The 19865-nt window shown below is 39.9% G+C and overlaps 1 protein-coding gene across 1 annotated transcript in view; it reads left to right on the plus strand.

The window, feature by feature from the left end:
• AFP (alpha fetoprotein) overlaps positions 1 to 19590 on the plus strand; it is a 38361-nt gene extending 18771 nt beyond the window's left edge. The window contains exons 7-15 of the mRNA XM_020988487.2: positions 825 to 954; positions 4766 to 4980; positions 7893 to 8025; positions 9502 to 9599; positions 11506 to 11644; positions 14595 to 14818; positions 16559 to 16688; positions 18767 to 18821; positions 19421 to 19590. Coding sequence (XP_020844146.1) covers positions 825 to 954; positions 4766 to 4980; positions 7893 to 8025; positions 9502 to 9599; positions 11506 to 11644; positions 14595 to 14818; positions 16559 to 16688; positions 18767 to 18811 — 1114 coding nt within the window. The 3' untranslated portion in view covers positions 18812 to 18821; positions 19421 to 19590. The remainder of the gene's footprint in view (positions 1 to 824; positions 955 to 4765; positions 4981 to 7892; positions 8026 to 9501; positions 9600 to 11505; positions 11645 to 14594; positions 14819 to 16558; positions 16689 to 18766; positions 18822 to 19420) is intronic.
• The last annotated feature ends 275 nt before the right edge of the window (positions 19591 to 19865 follow it).

Here is a 19865-nt window from a genome sequence, read left to right on the forward strand (position 1 = left end):
GTTGGATATGACCAAAAATAGTCAAGCAATGACAACAAAAATACCCATATTGATGTCCACAAGGGTGGTCTAGAGGCGGCTCTAGGCAGCATAGACAGATATCTTTGGAATCTGGCCCACCCCTCTCCAAAGGAGATTATGATTTCTCTCTTGAGGAGAATATGACAAGGTTCCTTCCTCATGTATTTCTAAGAAGGATATCAGGTTAAATTTATATCTATTTCACTCCTCAAATATTATATATCTAGGGGTACAATATTTAGGGATTCATATGGAAAGCCATTTCTCTGATTGCTCTTCCGGGGTAAGATAACTCCAGGCTTATACCATGCTGACCTAGCCCCTTCCAATCAAATCATGATTACAGAAAACACTATCACAAGTAGCAAATAGTGAATAAACTCAGTTTATAAGGATAACATTACCTAAAATTTGTATAGCATTTTAAGGTTTGCAAAGTGCTATGCATGTCATTTCATTTAATCCTCAAAGCAACCTTGTGAGGTAGATACTGTTATTGTTGTCATTTTACAGATGAGGAAACTGAAGCACAAGAAGTTGTATGACTTTCTCAGGGTCACACGATTAGTGTCTGAGTCTGGATTCAAACTCTTCCCCACTGTGCTACCTATAGAAACAAATAGCAAACAGATATTGGAGAAATTAGACAAATTAGAATATACTAGACAATGCACGGTGTGTATCCCCCTAAACTTGCATGAGACATTTCATTTTACATTTTCTTAGGCTACGGAGATACTTAACTGCAAATACTATTGAATTCTGAGGAATGAATGTTCGTTGTTGATTTTCTTTCTTTCCAGAATGCTTACCAAGTTGAGTCAAAAGTTCCCGAAGGCCAACTTTACTGTAATTCAGAATCTGGTGTTGGATGGCGCCCATGCCCACATGGAATGCTGTAATGGCAATGGTCCAGAGTGTGTCCAGGACATGGTAGGTAGCCATGTTGGCCATGGGTGACAGTAGGAAGATTCACAATTTCTCCGTTGGGGAGAACTCCACATTTACAATCTACAAACCAACAACTTGTCTATGATTGAGAGGATCAACGTTAAGGACTATCTGAAGTCCATGTAGCCGCAAGAATAGAACAGTAATCCAGAAGAACTGGATTTCTAAACCTAATTCATTCCAAGATAGCTGAATTTCAGAGCTAAGTTCAGAGACAAAGAATCATGACTTAGGCAGTCACAGGATAGAATCAATCAGCTGTAAATAGAAGCAATAAAAAAAGACACAGAACCAATCTGATTGTTCCACTGAAGACTACTGTACCAAAGGTCGAAGTGACTTGCCCAGAGACATATAGCTAGTGTCAGAGGCAGGATTTGAACCCATGTCTTTTTGGCTTTAAGACCAGCAATCTAGCCATTACACTATCTTGCCTCCGAGGCAGCCAGGTGGTGCAATGGACAGTGTACTCTACCTGGAGGCAGGAAGCTGATTTGGTCTAAATTATTTCTGAAAAGAGAACGTTCAAGAATTAGCAGAATGAGGGTAGTCTAACTATATTGTGGGACCTGAGTTTGAATCCAACCTCAGGCATTCATGAGCCGTGTAACTGAGCAAATCACTTGACCTTTGTCTGCCTCAGTTTTCTCAATTATAAAATGGAGATAATAATAGCATCTACCTCACAGGGTTTTTATGAAGATTGAATGAGATAATATTTGCAAAGTGTTTAGCACAGTGAGTGAGTTCCTCCATTATATGTGAGCTCCTTGAGGGCAGGGACTGTCTTTTGCCTCTTTTTTATCCCCAGTGCTTAGTTCAGGGTCTGGCGCTTAATAAATATTTATTGACTGATTGACACATAGTAGGCTCTTAATAAATGTTAGTTTCTTTTCTGTCTCTCTTTCCATTATCTAAGCACTATGCCTACATTTTTGACTAAACTGATTCCTTCAGTGGCCACTACAAATATTGCTGATGTCTCTAGGAGGGGAGATAAGCTCTGGGACACCTAGTCTGAAGGTAATGAGAAACAGAGTGATGCAGTGGAAAGATGCTAGGTTTATAATCAGAGGACTTGGGTTCAAATCCTGGCATGGTCACTTAGGACTAATATATCCTTGGCTTAGCCACTCAATCTCTGGTTAATTTGCTCATCAGTAAAATGAGGCTTTTGGACCAGATGACTGCTTGTTTCCGCCTCCAACTCTAGTCAGTCAGTAATTAAGTGTTAGCTATGTGCCAGGCACTGTATAAAAAAGTGGGGATACAAAGGAAGGCAAAAAAAAAACCAAAACAAAACCCAGTCCCTGCCCTCAAGGAGCTTGCAATTGAATGTATGAACAACTATGCACAAACAAGATATAGACAGGACAAACTGGACATAATCAACAGAGGGAAGGCAGTAGTTGTAAGGGGACATATGGGGCTTTCACATAGACTACGCTCATTCATCTCATTCTTGACCACATTCTTTTCAGTAATAATGTAGTCCAAGCAGCTTTTACTTGCTCATAGCCAGCTTCCACTTGGGGACAGTAATAGATTATTTCTCTCAAATCTTTCAGTCATGTGTCATCATACAGCCTATTGGAGAGAACCATCAGACCTGTGGTTCCAGGAATGGAGCAGGGTTTATTTCTTGGCTGTCCTGGTCATTCACTGAGGCCCACTGGGTCATTTACTTTGCCTCTTTGGAATTTCTCACCTGTAAAATGAGAGAATGAGTCTGCTGGAGCTCCAAATCCTCAAATCTTCTCTGGGTCTTAGCTTGAGTGGAGCTATGTCACATGGAAGTGACTCATCCACTAGCACGTTAGGATGACTTAGTGTGTCAGACTAGCTAGTGGATACCTTGGGCCCAGATGGAAGACAAGTCAAGTCCTGTGGGAACTGGGTATGTGAGTGGGGCACAAAATGTGTTTAGCCTGAGGGAACCAACCAGAGCAAGCAGGCCTAGGCAGCTGCAGCTGGATGCATTGGGGATGAAGCAGACAACTGGAAAATGAGGTGAAACATACAAGGCAAACTCTATCACTTCTTAGCTCTGCCCAAGACTGGTTTTGTCCCATTTTTACAATTTAGGAATTTAAAAAGTGAGCTGCACATTATTTCTTGGGGACTAGGGAGAGCAAATTAAGTCAAGTCAACAAGCAATTATTAAGGGCTTGCTATGTGCCAGGGAATGTGCTAAGTGCTGGGGATACAAATGCTAACAGAAAGAAAGACATTCCCTGTCCTCAAAGAACTTACACTCTAACGTAGGGAGAACCCTACACCATGGAAACTAAAAAACCCTATGTGTGGAAGCTGAAACATGGAGTGGGGTGGGGGGGGTGGTGAGCAAGAGATGAAGGTATTTGATGTTGAGGGCATTGTAGAAGTGGTCCAGGGAGAGTCAGGAGTGAAGCCTGGAGAAAAATGAAGACATGGTTATCCTGGTTCTCTTCAAAATGGAGGTTTTAGGAGGAAGCGACCAATCACAGGGTGAGGCCTCCAGGAAGGGGCCCGCTTCCAGAGTGTGAAGTCCAAGGCTGGAACAGAGTGCGTGGCTTTATTCTATTTTCTCCTCAGATATGTACCTCATATCCTGACTTGATATCTCGGATATTTTTGTACTTTTTCCACTTTTTGGTGACTACAGCAGTGCATTTAGTGAAATTGTTATTTGCATATCTTTCAGGCATTATTCTCTCTTCCAGGTTGTGGATTTCTTTTCCAGAGATACCCATTTCAAATTGGTTCCATTTTCTTGCTCTGTGAACTTGCTTAGGTCACCACATGAAGAAAACAAATGTTCATTTATTGAGCGTGCCTCAGGTGCCCAGCACTGGGCACCTTTGTGGCCAAAGAGGGTCACTGCAATGTTTTCTACATCACCAGAGCAAAACCTAAAATTGACGATGGAAGTTTTCTGATGCTAGGGACAAAGAAGAGTTGTTGTAATTGTGATTTTGAGGTTAACCAAGCTACTTTATATCTATCTATCTATCTATCTATCTATCTATCTATCTATCTATCTGTCTATCAATATATCTCGATAATCAGAGGAAGTGATAGGTAAGGATTCCAAATCCTCTCTTCCCTTTATGGTGCTTGCAATTCTACAATTAGAGATTTATCAGAGACTTTGTTAATACTAACACTTAAAAATGGTCTTATGGAACTACAAAGAGTCATATGGGGGGGGTCATCCCTTGGGTCATCAATCAATACTTTTACAAGGTTTAGTTGATTACCAGAGAAGAGAAAGAAGAAGATAAAATACAAATTCCTAGTGGATGGGGGACCAAAAAGAAGGAAAGAGGAAGAGAGGGTACACCAAAACTGATTCAGAATCTCAGAATATTAGCACTACAACAAATCATGGAGGCCAGCTAGAACAACTCCCCCATTTTACAGATGAGTAAACCGGAGTCCAAAGAGTTATTCTATAGCTAGCATCTATATAGAACTTTTTGCAAAGGTTTGTGTTATTTCATTTGATTCTCACAACCACCCTGGGAAGTAGGTGCTATTATTACCCCTATTTTGCAGAGGAGGAAATGGAGGTTGAGAAAAGTAAAGTGACTGGCCCAGGGTCACACACTTATTGAATGTCTGACATGGAATTTGAAGGGTGCTCTTCCTGCCTCTAAGACCACTGCCACCTATTTACTTCAAGAGTATAATACAGGTCTCCTGATTTCTGATGCAGTGCCCACTAACCACACTGACTCCCTCCTCAGGCTGACTTAGAGAATAGCTATTGCCAAGTAAAATGTGAAAGCTGATGTCATGTTATCTTTTACAGAATGAAATTATGTCCTACATCTGTTCTCAAAAAGATAGCTTGTCAAGTAAAATCCAAGAATGCTGTACATTGCCTTTACGAGACCAAGGCATATGTATAGTTAATGCAGAAAATGATGAGCGACCAGAAGGCTTATCACCTGACCTGAGAAGATTTTTAGGAGAAAGAAAGTTCCACCTATATTCTTCAGAGGAAAAAGATCTCTTCCTGGCAAGGTAGCGTGCTTTATAAATATATGTTAATATCAGGCAAATTTGATTTGTTGAACTACGGTATTGGGGAGCAAGCACTGGACTTCATATATTCATAGGGCCAGCCAACATTGCTGTTCTTTATCAGAGCTTTGACATTCAAGTGTTCTATGAAATGGGACAGTGGTGGCTGCAACTTTAGGCTTAAGCACCAGGGGGTGCTGTGAGAATGTACTTTGTCCGAGTTGATTTGGGCAGGAGCTCTGAGACAAAAGGAAGAATATATTTTTTGTTGCTGTCTTTGTTGTGATTAGGGAGCTATGGAGCTTATGAAGGAGCATTACTTTGGTTTCTTTTCCACCGGAAGCTAGAGGCATTAGCAACAGTTCCATACTTGGTACATAGATTGTAAGCTCCTCTATTAGACTATATGCTCCTTGAAGGCAGGGACTTTGTCTCTTTTTACAACCCTAGCACTTAACACAGTTCCTGGTACATAGTAGGTACTTAATAAATGTCTATCGATTGATAGAAGGAGGTGGTTCACAAATATGCATATCAATCAAGCAACTGATCAATTTTTATTAAGTGCCTGTCGGCCACTGTGCTAGGCTCTGAGGAATGCAAATCCAAAAGGCAAAACACAATGTATTTACAGATATTTTACAGACAGAGCTCTGTTATAAATCTAGTTGTTGGGTCAAGTCTTGCTGTATAATTTTCATTTGATTTCTCACATCATATGACTTAAGAACATTGGGACAAGATCTAGTAACCCATTATTACAATATATATAGGCATTCACACATTTTATACCCTCTTGAATATGATTTAATAACACATATTGAGCTTAACAAATCTAGAATTAATATTAATAAAAGTAATAGGTCACATTTCTCTTGCTTTACAAAGCACTTTTGTCAAAATATCTTGTTGTTATAGGTAATTTAAATGCTGCTATCATATTACTATAGATGGGATAGAGTTCAGAGACATCAGATGTTTATTTGAGATTACATAGTAAGTGGTCCAACTGAGAACTCTGGTTTCTGAATTCAGGTTCATTGATGTCCCTATGACACCAGGGTGCTGATCAGTCAGTATACTAGTATAACAAGTGACAATATAGTACCTAAGTGAAAAATGAAGAATTAGTTCCTTAAATGTGGAAAAACAATTAGCAAATCTGACAATCAATCAATAAGTACTTATTAAACACCTGCTATGTGCCAGGCACTATACTAGTCATTGAGGAACACAAAGACAAAAATGAAACGGTCTTTACCCTAAAGGAGTTTGCATTCTATGGAGGGAGACAAGATTTACATATAGAAATATACTAGACATGTTAAAGGGAGCGGCTAGGTGGCACAGAGGATAGAGTGCCAGACCTTGAGTCGGGAAGGATCATCTTCACGAGTTCAAATCTGACCTCAGACACTTACTAGCTGTGTGACTCTGGACAAGTCATTTAACCTTGTTTCCCTCAGTTGCACATCTGTAAAAATGATCTGGAAAAGTAAATGGCAAACCACTAGAGTGCCTTTGCCAAGAAAACCCCGAATGAAGTCACGAAAAGTCAGACATGACAGAAACAACTCAATAATAATAAGAAGAAGACATAGGAAAAGCAAACACAAGGGAGTGATTTTTGTTCTGTTTACACTTTAATTTCCAAAGCTGATTATTTAATTTGAAGCACCTGTCTAGGTCATAGGCATTTAGTGGCAATGAATATGTGGAAGGCCATTTGGGTTTCCCACATATATTTACATTCACAAGTTATACATTTTATACCAGGAAGTCAAGTTTAATCAACACTTCCATATCCTAAAGCCTGTGATCAAGGCATAAAGCATGGCAGACAAATATCTTTGGACAGAAAAGTGAAATTTATTTAGTTTTATAAATTTAATATTTATATAATAAATGCATGAAGTAATCAATCTGGGAATAATTATTAAGGATCTATGATGGTTCCATTCTAGGCATTAAGGGTCTTTGCCTTTAAGATGTTCATAATCTAGATGGGAAGAGAAGCTACACATATTTGAAAGGATAACTGACAAAGCAATAAATCATAAATCTTAAGATAGTGGCTACCCAGGAAGTATTAGAGTGAGAAATAACTTTGGAATAGTATTTGGGAGATGGTTAGATGGTGTGGTAGTTAGGGTCCTGGACTTGAAGTCAGGGAGACCTACGAACGAATTCTGCCTCTTCATTGTGTTGACTCTGGGCAAGTGACTTTCCCTTTTTAGTCTCAGTTTTCTCATTTGTAAAATGGGTATAATAATAGCACCTACCTCACAGGGTTATTGTATCAAGTGAGATATTTTTAAGTTCTTTGCAAGTCTAGAAGCACTGTGCAACTTAATGATGATGATGATGATGATGATGAAGAAGATAGTAAGGGAAGGCTTCCTGGAAGTGATAGAATTTGAGTTGAGCCTTGAAGGAAGAGGTAAGTTCATGTACATCTGTGAGAGCCAATGCAGCACACTGACTGTCCATCTGCACCCCCTTACTCTTACCTCAAGGGTGAGAAACAAGGTTTGTAGACTATTCTATATGAAGAATTATCTCACATTATATTTTCGTTACTTAAAAGAGACCATGTGTGACGAAGTTGATTGTCCTCTTGTATGGTTGGTGCGAATGCCCCTCATTTCTGAAAGTATAGTCAGTATTAGGTCATGTCTAAATGCCTCTCTCAAGTGGATGTATTCCTTGTTAGAAGGCTATGTGGGGCTGATCTCAACATACTCCTCAATAAAGTGTCCAGGGGACATCACTGTGCTTTATTTGTATCCTGGTGGGTTCCTAAGTTTCCTATGAGATCCTCTCCCATGTTCCTCATTAAAATGCACGGAAGAAACATGATGGGAAATAGTTGTAATTCAGCTATAAGCTAATGTCACTTTTTGGGCATTTAGGTTTGTGTATGAATACTCAAGGCGACACCAGGAGCTTGCTGTCCCAGTGATTTTGAGGGTTGCAAAAGGGTACCAGGAAGCATTGGAAAAGTGCTCCAAAACTGAGAATCCTTTGGAGTGTCAGGACAAAGAGGTATGGGTTTTGATGCAGTAACAAAAATGTTGTTTATGCTTTCATTACAGCATAAGCTCCTTATGGATAGGGGCTGTCTTTTGCCTCCTTTTATATTCCCAGCACTTAGTAAAGTGCCTGGCAAATAGTAGGCACTTAATAAATGCTTATTTATTGACTGAAACTGTTTGCACATGTATGCCATTTTTCTCATGTTCATTTTCAAAATTTTGAATTTCTGGCGCTCACCTCTGCAGCATATTGGCCAGGAATGGGAACCTGTGACCTCAAGGTTGCGTGTGGCCCTCTAAGTCCTCAAGTGCGGCCCTTTGACTGAAACCAAACTTCACAGAACAAATCCCCTTCATAAAAGGATTTGTTCTCAAAAACTTGGACTCAGTCAAAATGCCACACCTGAGGACCTAGAGGCCACAGGTTTCCCACCCCTGATACTGGCCAAGGTATATTGGGTTTATATAGCCTGAGGTCCTCACCACCCTTAAGACAGCGGTATTGATGTGCAGAATGAATACAACAATTAGCACAATTACTGGTACATCCTAAGTGCTTAGTAAATGCTTCTTGACTGACTGACTTGTTGTAAACTAAACACTCGGTTTTGTATGGAAAACAATTTTTGACTCCTGAAGTTTAAACACAATCCTCATATATTTTAATCTGCTTTTCAGTCTCTGAGATCAGATGTAAGCAGGTAGTGTAGCATAATAATGGAAAAAGACCTGGATTTGAGGTCTAGAGAGACCTAGGTTTGCACCTCTCCTTTAATTCTTTATTGTGTGACCTTGGGCAAGTCACTTCATCTTGGTTTTCTCATCTGTAAAATGGGGATTAAAAAATGCCTATAAAGCTAACCTCACAGTTGTGAGGATTGTGAAGATCAATTTGCATACTCTTTGCAAACTTTAAGACAGTCTATAAATGTCAGTAAAAGAAGACTTGGGTACCCTCGGCAGTCACAACCTCTCAGTACTTCGGACAACTCCCCATTACTCTAGACAGCTATAAGAGAGAGCTAGGTTGTATAGTGGTTAGAGCATTGGGTTTGGAGACAGGAAAAATCTGAATTCAAATCCATCCTCAGACACTTACCAGCTGTGTGAAGTTGTGCAAGTCATTTAATCTCTATCTGCCTCAGTTTCCTCAACTATAAAATGGGGATAATGATAGCACTGCCTTCCAGGGTTGTGAGGCTTAAATGAGATAATATTTGTAAAGTTATATAGTGCTCAGCATGTACCAGGCACTTGATAAATGCTAGCTATTTTTACTCTATGCTGATGAGAACGTGCTGGCCTATAGTGGTGGAGGGTTTCCTCATCCCTATGCTAATGGGATCATAGATTCAGACCCGATGTCTACCCCCTACTCCTAAGGTGATTTTCACAGTAGCATGGAATAGAATTGTTTGATGGTGTACAAAAGGTGAACCATCCGAGGAGAAAAAAATAATCTGGATGATATTTTTTACTTTTTCAGGAAGAAGAACTAAACAAACATGTTCAGGATAGCCAAGCACTGGCCAAGCGGAGCTGTGGGCTCTTCCAGAAATTAGGAGAATATCACTTGCAAAACGTGTATGCATTTTCAGAGTCTGACAATAACATGAGAGATGAAAGTAAAGCTTGCCTTATTAATCAGAATCCAACTCGAAGGCTGGCAAACCTGGGGACCATAGTTTAAGATGAAAATGTTGCCCACTCCTTTTACATCTCTTTTATCTTCTACCCTCTAGAGGAGGGAACAAACATTGATTAACAGCCTACTATGTGCCAGTTCTGTGCTAAACACTTACAAATATTATCTCTACACTCTTCCTTCTATTCCTTTCTGGTCCCCTCCTTTCGGGATAGTAGGAGGACAAAAGGATGTAAGATTTGTAAAACCCCAGATAATTGTTAGCTATTCTACTTGTTATCATTGTTATTATTCTCCCCATTCTCTTTGACCTCTCTGTGGTCTTTGACATTGTTGATCATGTCTACTCCTTGATATCCTCTTCTCCCTAGGTTTTTGGAACACCACTCTCTCCTGGGTCTCTCTCTACAGGATTGCTCCTTCTTAGGCTTTGTTGGATCGCGATGCAAACCATGACTTCTAAGCTTAGGCGTCCCCCGGGGCTCTGTGCTGGGTCCTCTTCTCCCTCTATACTACTTCACTTGGTGATTTCCTCAGCTCCCACGGATCTAATCACCATTTCTATGCTGATGATTCTCAAGTCTACCTTATCCTGCTCCAACCCCTCTGCTGACCTCTAATCTCACATCCCCAATTGTCTTTCAGACATCTTGAATTGGATGTCCCATAGGCATCTTAAACTAAACATGTCCCAAACGGAATTCATTATATTCCTCACTAAATCCTGTTCCATCCTACCTTCTCTATAACTGTAGAGGACAACACCAGCCTCCCAGTTCCTCAGGCTCACACACTAGGAGTCATCCTGGACTCCTCACTATCTCTCACTTTCCATGTCCAGTCTGTGGCCAAGTTCTACTTCTCCTCTGCAACATCTCTCGTCTATGCCCCAGTCTCTCCTCTGACACTGCCACCGCTCTAGTGCAGGCCCTCATTACCTCACACCTAGATTATTGTAGTAGCCTGTTGGTGGATCTGCTTGATTCAAGTCTCTGCCCACTCCAGTTCAGCCACCAAAACGCTGCTCCCAAAGCATGTCTAACTATGTCACTCAACTTACTGAATAAACTTCTCTGGCTCCCTGTCATCCCTAGAGATCACATACAAAATGCTGTTTGGCATTCAAAACCTTTCATAATTTAGCCTCTTCTGATCTTTCCAGTCTTTTTACATCTTACTCCCTGATACATTTTCTTTGATTCTGGCTATTTCACCAAGACATTCCATCTCTCAGCTCAGGGCATTTTTTTCTGTCTGTCCTTCATACCTGGAACACTCTACCCCTTCAAATTCACTTACTAACTTCCATGGCTTCCTTTTAAGTCCCAAATGAAATCTCACCTTCTACAGGAAGCTTCCCCCACCCAACCCCCTTTTCAGGCAATCGGGGTAAAGTGGCTTGCCCAGGGCACACAACTAGTAAGTGTCTGAGGTCGTATTTAAACTCAGGTCCTTCAGACTCCAGGGTTAGTACTCTATCTACTATGCCACCTAACTGCCCCACTCCCAATCCTTCTTAATTCTAGTGCCTTCCCTCTGTTAATTATTTCCTATCCATCCTGTATGCAATTTGCTTTGTCTATATTTGTTTGCATATTGTCCCCTCCATTAGATTGTGAGCTCCTTCAGGACAGGGACTGTCTTTTGACTCTTTTTGACACTTAGCTCAGCGTGGCATATAGTAGGAGCTTAGCAAATGTTTATTGATTGATTATGTATAATGGTACCCATAGTTCAACTGTTACCATTGTTTCAGTTGGCCTGGAGGGTCTTTGAAGAAGAGTAAGTTACAGAAATATCCATGAGTAATCAGGATAATCATTGGGAATGCTTTTTTCCCTCTAGATTTCTTGTGGCTTACACCAAGAAAGCCCCACAGCTGAGCCCTCAAGAGCTTATTGGCTACACAAAGAAAATGGCAGCTACTGCATCTTTATGCTGCCAGCTCAGCGAGGATAAACAACTGGCATGTGGGGAGGGTGCGGTGAGTGGCCAATTTCATTGCTCTATCATTTCTGGTCAGATTTTTTTTTTTATTCCTTCAACAGGCAGACAGCTATGTAATTTGCACATAGGGGATTTTAAGGTTTACAGAAATAGCAAAACCAGAAAACCTTTGCCCAAGTTGGCCCACACAGGAGGCACAAAGTCAGAGCTAGAGGCCATTCTTTTCTGTCCCTTCCCAGAGTCTTCTGCTTGAGACCCTGCTTTCATTTCTTCCAGAATGCCCGATGGAAACTTTGGTTTACTTATACACACCCCACCATGTACACACAGGTTCTCCATTCAGGAACAAGAGCGTGGTCTAGATTGGCCAACAAAATATTCATTTCATGACCTATTTTTTGTTTACCAGATATTTATTTTAACATTTGAAAGAAATCCTGTTTTATCTTGATGGAAGGAAAGTGATCCTAGTGTTTTCAGTTATACTCACTTTCTTTTTTTTTTTCCTTCTGGGCTTTAGTTCTTAATATCACATTTTTTTTTTCTCATGCTGTTACAACTGTAGTGGATCTCTTGACCTTTATTCTGAGATTCAGCAAGACACACATTACTGAGAGCCCTGTGCTCTTCTATAGTAATAACTAATAAGAGCTAGCATTTCTATAGCCCCTTTAGGTTTGTAGAACACTTTATCTCATGTCACCCTCACAACAATTCTGTAAGGTAGGTGCTTTACAAACAATCCTCATTTTGCAGATGAGGACAATGAGCCTGAGGGAGCTCAAGTGGCTTATCCAGGGTCACACATTTGGTTAGTGTCTGAAGCGGGATTTGAACTCAGGTCTTCCTGACTCCAGGTCCAAAACTATCCACTGTGCCACCTAGCTGTCTCAATTTAGAGATGCATAATCTCCTTCCTATACATTAGCACTAATTTTATGAATATGCATTTACATGGAAAGATACAACTGATCATTCCAATTCTGCTCTCCCCCCAAGGCTAAGTGGGTTTCTTTTTCCTATCCATTTTTTCCTCCTTTCATCTGCCTCATATGGAAGAGTTATTGAGTAGTCTTCAAGGACCTTGTCTGGTCCATTCTGTATTTGGAGCAAAGCAAAGCTGTTTAATATTCTATGGAGACGGGCAGGGACATGCATACAATTTTTTTTAAGATTTTTAAAAATTAATTTATTTTGATTTTTCAGCATTCACTTTCATAAGATTTTGAGTTTCCACTTTTCTCTCCTCCCTCCCCTCTCTCATCCCCAAGATGACATGCAATCTGATATAGGCTCTACATATATATATATATATATATATATATTCCTATTAAACATGTTTTCATGTTAGTCATGTTGTAAGGAGGAATTAGAACTAATAGGAGGAAATGCCAGAAAGAGGAAACAAAGCAAAACAGAAGAAAAAAATAGCAAATAGTATGCTTCGATCTACATTCAAGCTTCATAGTTCTTTCTTTGGATGTGGATAGCATTTTCCATCATGAGACCTTTGGAGATGTCTTGGATCCTTACATTGCTGAGAAGGGCTAAGCCTATCAAAATTAGTCATTGCACAACATGACTGCTACTATGTACAACGTTCTCCTGGTTCTGCTCACTTCACTCAGCATCAGACCATACAAGTCCTCCAGGTTTTTCTGAAGTCCACTTGTTCATCATTTCTTATGGCACAATAGTATTTCATTACATCCACATACTACAACTTGCTCAGCCATTCCCCACCACAAAAAGAGCTGCTATAAATATTTTTGTACATGTGGGTCCTTTTCCCATTTTTATGATCTCTTTGCGATACAGCACTAGAAGTGCTATTGCTGGGTCAAAGGGTATGCACATTTTTATAGCCCTTTGGGAATAGTTCCAAATTGCTCTCCAAATTGGTTGTTTCAGTTCACAACTCCAACAACAATGCATTTCTTTTTGATTCTGAAACATGCATGGTCCCCAAAGTGATGGGGGAAGTTCATTCAGATCTTCATGAAAAGGAAGCCTTCATTAATTGCTTTCTGTAGAACAGGCCCATTTTACATATAAAAATCTCTAACTATAATGAGGAAAATATGTAATGCTTGAATACATGATATGATTTGAGCAACATAACAATACTATGAGTTAAGTCCTCTGGTATTATTCTCAGCTCAGAAAAAGGGTCTTGATCTTGGCTCTATAGATCCTTGAGGAATTCATGGAGAGATTTCAGGGGAAAAATGAGAATAATTGAGAAGAAAATTGTACCCTTATTTTCACTAACCTCTAGCTGAAATTTAATGTTTTCTTCAATTTCAAAAACATGATTCTGAAAAGGGGTCCACAGGCTTCACTGGACTGCCAAAGGAGGTCCATGATACAAACAAAGTGGGGAAGAAGCCCTTTGTTAGGAGGTTAAATAACTTGCTTAATGGCCTATATCTTGGGAGGATTGGAGGTGGAATTTGAACCCAAGTTCAGGGATGTTTTCATTATACCATTCCACCACTCCATTCTTTGGAGGTTCATTTTATAAATCACAATTATCTGAAAGAGACAAGCCACAATCACATATGATATCTGTACCACTAAAATGAAGTAAAACTGAGGTAATTCTGAAACATGCGGAGTAATGGAATGTAAAGACATGAGGACATAGCAAGAAATCCAAATGAATTTTATTTAATTTCAATAGACATTTATTAAATGACTTCTGTATACAGAGCATTACTCTAGGGGCTGAGAATGATTAAAATTTAGATAAAACATAGTCCCTGCCCACATGGGACTTGTAGTCTACTAGTAGAAATAAGACATAGACATAAATTTCTATATCACACACATATAAAAATATGTTACATATTTATGTATAATTCTTAGAAATTAAGCAGAAAATTTAAGTTCTGGTTACTATTTTCTGGAAAATGGCATCACTTTTGAGACTAATGCACAATCTTATTGCTTTTCTTATCTTTCCTTTTTCTCATTCTCTCTTCCAGGCTGACCTGATTATCGGGCAATTATGTGCAAGGCATGAAGTCCAACCTATAAATGATGGTGTGGGCCATTGCTGTGATTCTTCCTATGCCCACAGGAGACCCTGTTTCAGCAACTTGGTGAAGGATGAAAAATACGTTCCTCCCCCATTCTCTCATGAACAATTCAAGTTCTGTGAAGATCTTTGCCACACTAAAGGGGAAGAGCTTCAGAAGAAGAAGCAAGAGTAAGCAGTTACGAAGGCTTATGTAGGAAAAACTCCTCAACCCAAGTGATGAAGCAAAGATCAACCTTCATGGACTTCTAATATCCCCCCTTAGAATTGTTGTGCTTGTGGGTGGAGCATTTGTCCTCCAAAGTGCTCCAAAATCCCTTGTTTATATTTGTCTGGTTGTCTTCACAGCATCCTTGTGAAGAGATCATTTTTGGGGTGGGGGTGGGAAAGGCAGTCAACTCTGGTTCTTGGTACTCATGTGTCTGCCCACTTTATACCAGGTCTAAAGCTATCCATCCATTCTAGCATAGGGTATAGAGAAAGGGACAGAGTTTCTCACTCTGAGTTCACAGTCAATGCTGGGGTGGAGAGAGCCATATGCTACCTTCTATAAGGCTAAAGGAATGCCCTGACTGATGCAATGAGGTAGTAATGTAGGTAAGAAAGCCTAATCCTGTGATGGCTATGCCATCATCATCAGCATGACTTATTGAGGCCATGAAAGCCCTGTCTAAAGTACCGGGGATGTTAAGATGCATCAGACTCATTTTCGCTCTCAGAGATCTGAGTGGGAAGACAGAATCTCTATGCACAAAATCATTAAGAATACAAGTTAGCTCATGGGAGGAATAGCTCACATTTGGATTGTGCTGTAAGGTTTACAAAATATATCCCTTGTGAGGTAGATGGTATAGATCTGACCCTTGACTGGCTGACCATTGTAGTATAGGTATTATTGTCTTCATTTTATAGATGAAGGAACGGTGGCTCCATTTGGTTAAGTGACTTGCTCAGAGTCACATAGCTAGTATGAGTCAGGATTGAAATGCAGGCTTGGCCACCTAGGTGGTGTGGTGGATAAAGTGCCAGCCCTGGAGTCAGGAAGACTCCTCTTTCAGAGTTCAAATCCGGCCTCAGACACTTACTAGTTGTGTGACTCTGGGCAAGTCACTTTACCCTGTTGGCCTCAGTTTCATCATCTGTAAAATGAGCTGGAGAAGGAAATGGCAAACCACTCCAGTATCTTTGCCAAGAAACCCCAAATGAGTCATGAAGAGTCAGACATGACTGAACAATAACAACAAAAAAGTTGGAATCCAAAACCAGACTTGTTGAACCAAAGTCCAGTTTGCTTTCTCCTACACCCATGACCAATATGGACAATACCATTCTCCTTGAAAGTCTTAAAGCAGAGGCTGCAGGACCACTGGTTGAGGTTGTAGAGGGCATGAATTTTTTGGGAATGGACCGGAACCAGATGACTTCCAACTTTGAGATTCTAAATTTTCTGATTCTGAGTGCTGCAGCATTTCAGAGGAAGGGAATTAGATTTGGGAAGCCTTCGCAGAAGACACTCTACTTGAATTGTGGTCCTTCATGTATGGGAAAATCTTAGAAGGGAAGAAGAGGAAGGGCATTTCAGCTGGGAAAGGGGGCAGGGTATCTGTTCTCCAAAGTGTCCAGCAGGCAAAGCAGGAGGATTGATGACGTTCATAATCAGACCAGAGGATGTAAGTACTTTTAAATGATCAGCCAGTTATAGTGAGTACTTGCCAAGTCAGTGATTTATTGGGTGTTATTTGTACCTAGAGGTATCTAGGTAGGCTCAAAGTTACTGATTTAGGTCCAAGATCCAAAGTCAGACAAAGGCAGAAGAAAGTTGATGGTGCACAAAGATTACCTGCTATTATCTAAGGAGATTGCAGAAGAGGACATAATTCCTACATGTTGGTGGATTTGTTTTGGTCATAGGTTTCTGATTAATCTTGTCAAGCAAAAGCCACACATAACAGAGGAACAGCTGAAAGCAGTCACTGCAGACTTTACAGGTCTACTGGAGAAGTGCTGCAAAGGAAAACCAGAAACTTGTTTTGCAGAAGAGGTATGTATATGTGGCTCCCTCTTATCCTTAGCATGACCGGTTGGATGTTTTCTGATATGAAAATAGAGGCATAACTGCAGAACAGGGGGGCATGAAAGCAGATCAGGTGGCTTTTTATAATGCCTTGTGTTTTATTTTCAGTTAAAGCAAAGATTGATGATTTTGTTTCTTACTAACCACAAATTTTCCCCTGGGAAAATTTAAAAAATAAGAAATAGGAAGAAAAAATAGGATGAATAATTTAAAATGATCAGTTACTGAATCAATATTATCATTATTATTTTAGTGGAAAGTGTCATGAGATAAATATGTATATCTAATATGCTTATGCTATGTATACACAGTGGTTTCTTATCTACATTATGTGGGGTGTTTGGACATTTTTCATTCTCTGAGCCAGCTCCATTACTCCAAATTGCTCTCACATTGGCAAGGATAGATTCCCAGAGAAGGATCACTACCACTCAGTTCTGCTCAAACTCTCAGAATCCTAGGGGTAACCCTGTTGAGGGACAATGCATTTTCCCCTATTTGTTACTTTTGCTCTTGAGCCCCTTCAACACAAACAGACCCTTACAATGGCTGGAACCGAAGCTATATCCCATTGAGCTTCAATCTTTATTTAGCCAATCAGGAATTAGCAGCTGTAGGCATCTTGTTAATTGACTGCTCTGGCTAATGGTTTCTTCCAGAAGGGGGCAGCAAAACTACTTTTTGAATTTCTTCCATTTCTCCATCACTACGTGTTTTTAGCTTGAGACTGCACACTCAATGCCTTAAATTAAGGCCTCCTGGGATTCACGAGCTCATCTTTCACTTGTAAATGGAGGCACCTAGTTTAGATGGCTTTCTCAGGAGGCTGTAGAAAAGAAATAGTGGATGATAGTGGTTGGGTCAAGTGAGGATGTTTTAGGGGTGAGGGAGACATGGACCTGTTCATAATCTCTGTGAAAAAGGAGATGGCACATGGAAAAATTTAGAAAGTGTGTGTGTGTGTGTGTGTGTGTGTGTGTGTGTGTGTGTGTGAGAGAGAGAGAGAGAGAGAAAGAGAGAGAGAGAGAGAGAGAGAGAGCGAGCACCTAGGGGTCCCAGTATGGAATGACATTGGCCACTTCTTATCTCTTTTCCAGAGTTGTTCCATTCAGGCTGGCATGTTCTAGAACTAGCATCATTCAACAATCCCCACCATAGCACAGATATCTACTGTGCTAGTCGTAAATTCCCAATTCAAATACATACCATACATTCTTCCCAGCTGATAAAAATGAGATAATCCACCAACTAAAATCCCAAATTGCTTATTGCCATTCTGAAAGCACAGACCTGCTCTCCCACCCAGTCATATGAGAATCAACAGATTTAAATACATTGGGACAAAAGAAAGAAAACACCAGTGGCTTATAGTGCTAGCCCTAAGAAATGAGAACTCTGTACACTCTAGATATTGGGGTGGAATGTGGCACTGTGGGGAAAGACAGGGCTCTGTACTGGGCCCTCTTCTCTCACCTGGTGCTCTTGTCAGCTCCCATGGATGCAATGATCATCTTTATACAGATAATTTCTACATCTATACAGCCAGCTCTGTTCTCCCTTCTGACCCCTAATCCTGTATCACCAACTCTCATTAGGACATTTTGATTAGGATACACCATAGATATCTCAAACTAGATATGTTCTGAATTGAATGCATTATTTCCTCCCTTAAACCAGGACAACTGGAGATGGCCCAGGGTGCAGTGGGAGGCCTTGGCCCTTTTAAGCTAAGATCTTTCCAAAGTATTAAGGGTCAAAAGTAGAAATTTGAACCCAGGTCTTTTGTGACTCTAAGTCCTACATCAATTAATTAGTAAACATTTATTAAGCACCTATTATGGACCATGTATTGTATTGGGAGCTAGAAATACAAAGATAAAGAAAGATAATCCCTACCCTTATTACATTATACATATGAACTAAAAATATACACAACTTTCTGTCTGTGTACTTCAAAGGGAACACTTTTCACTTATATTGTTGACAAAACCACTCATTCCTTTCTGTGATTCCTTTTCACATGTATTTGTGTTCTTTCTTTCCAGGGTCCAAAATTGATCGCAAAAACCCAAGAGACTTTGGGAGCTTAAGCTACTTCAGGTAATTTCAACTTTGATAGTAAGAGAAGCAGACAAGAGAAAGCTCCCGATACCCCACAAATGTTAATTAGTTGCCATCAAGAGCCCCATCATCACTTAGTGCATAGAGGGCTGGACTTGAAGTCAGAAAGACCTGGATTTAAATCCTGCCTTGATTACTAGTTGTGGGGTGCTGAGAAAGTTGTCTTGCCTTTCTGAGCATTAGTTCCCTCATCTGCAAAATGAAGGGGTTGGACTACCATCCCTCATACTTCTAAATCCATCATCTATACATAGAGAAACCAACTTATTCCCAAGGTGCTTAATGGAATGAGTTATCTCACTCCTTATGTCTCTAAAAATTGGTAGATCCACTGAATCTCATTATTTAAAAACAAAACTATCTTGGAATCTATCAGACCCACTCAGAACTTATTCTTTGAGTGGCTCTGGGGTTCTTGGTGTTTTTGCTTTTTTTAAAAAAGCTGTTGGTTTTTTTTCTAATAGTTCAGAGAAAATTCTAAGATCTCCACAATATGCTTAGAGAGAAAATAATAAGTTTCTTTAGTTGTCTATCTGTTTGGTGTTGATTATTTTGCTAATTTTGTCACTTTGTTGCAGGGGGAAGAGATGAAGATTAAATGGGATCATTATGATATGCTATTTCTCTCTGTCTATATACATATCTTATATAGTCATGATTATTTTAGTGATATTTCTGTATTGTCAGTAAAAGAAGCAGAGCCTTTTTTTCCATGTAATTTCTGTATGGAAATAAAGTGTTCCTCAAATCCTCTCTTCTCCTAGTCTATTCTACTTAAAAAACAAAAACATCCCTTTACATTTGCCTAGAGACAATTTTCTACTCTTGTTATAACAGGTTTTCTTAGAATAAAAATGACAGGATGGCATTGGGCCATTGATCAAAATGGTGTTAGAATTCAAGATTGAGTTTACAACTGGGATAGCTCATTCTATCAACAGTGATATAGAAGGGACTGGAGTGGTGGTTTCTTTGAAATAGAGACTTCCTGGATAAGGAAACTCTTCCCTAAACCAGGTTGAC

Source organism: Phascolarctos cinereus, unplaced genomic scaffold (genome assembly GCF_003287225.1).
Source record: "Phascolarctos cinereus isolate Bilbo 61053 unplaced genomic scaffold, phaCin_HiC Scaffold_9;HRSCAF=440, whole genome shotgun sequence".
Classification (NCBI taxonomy): Eukaryota; Metazoa; Chordata; class Mammalia; order Diprotodontia; family Phascolarctidae; genus Phascolarctos; species Phascolarctos cinereus.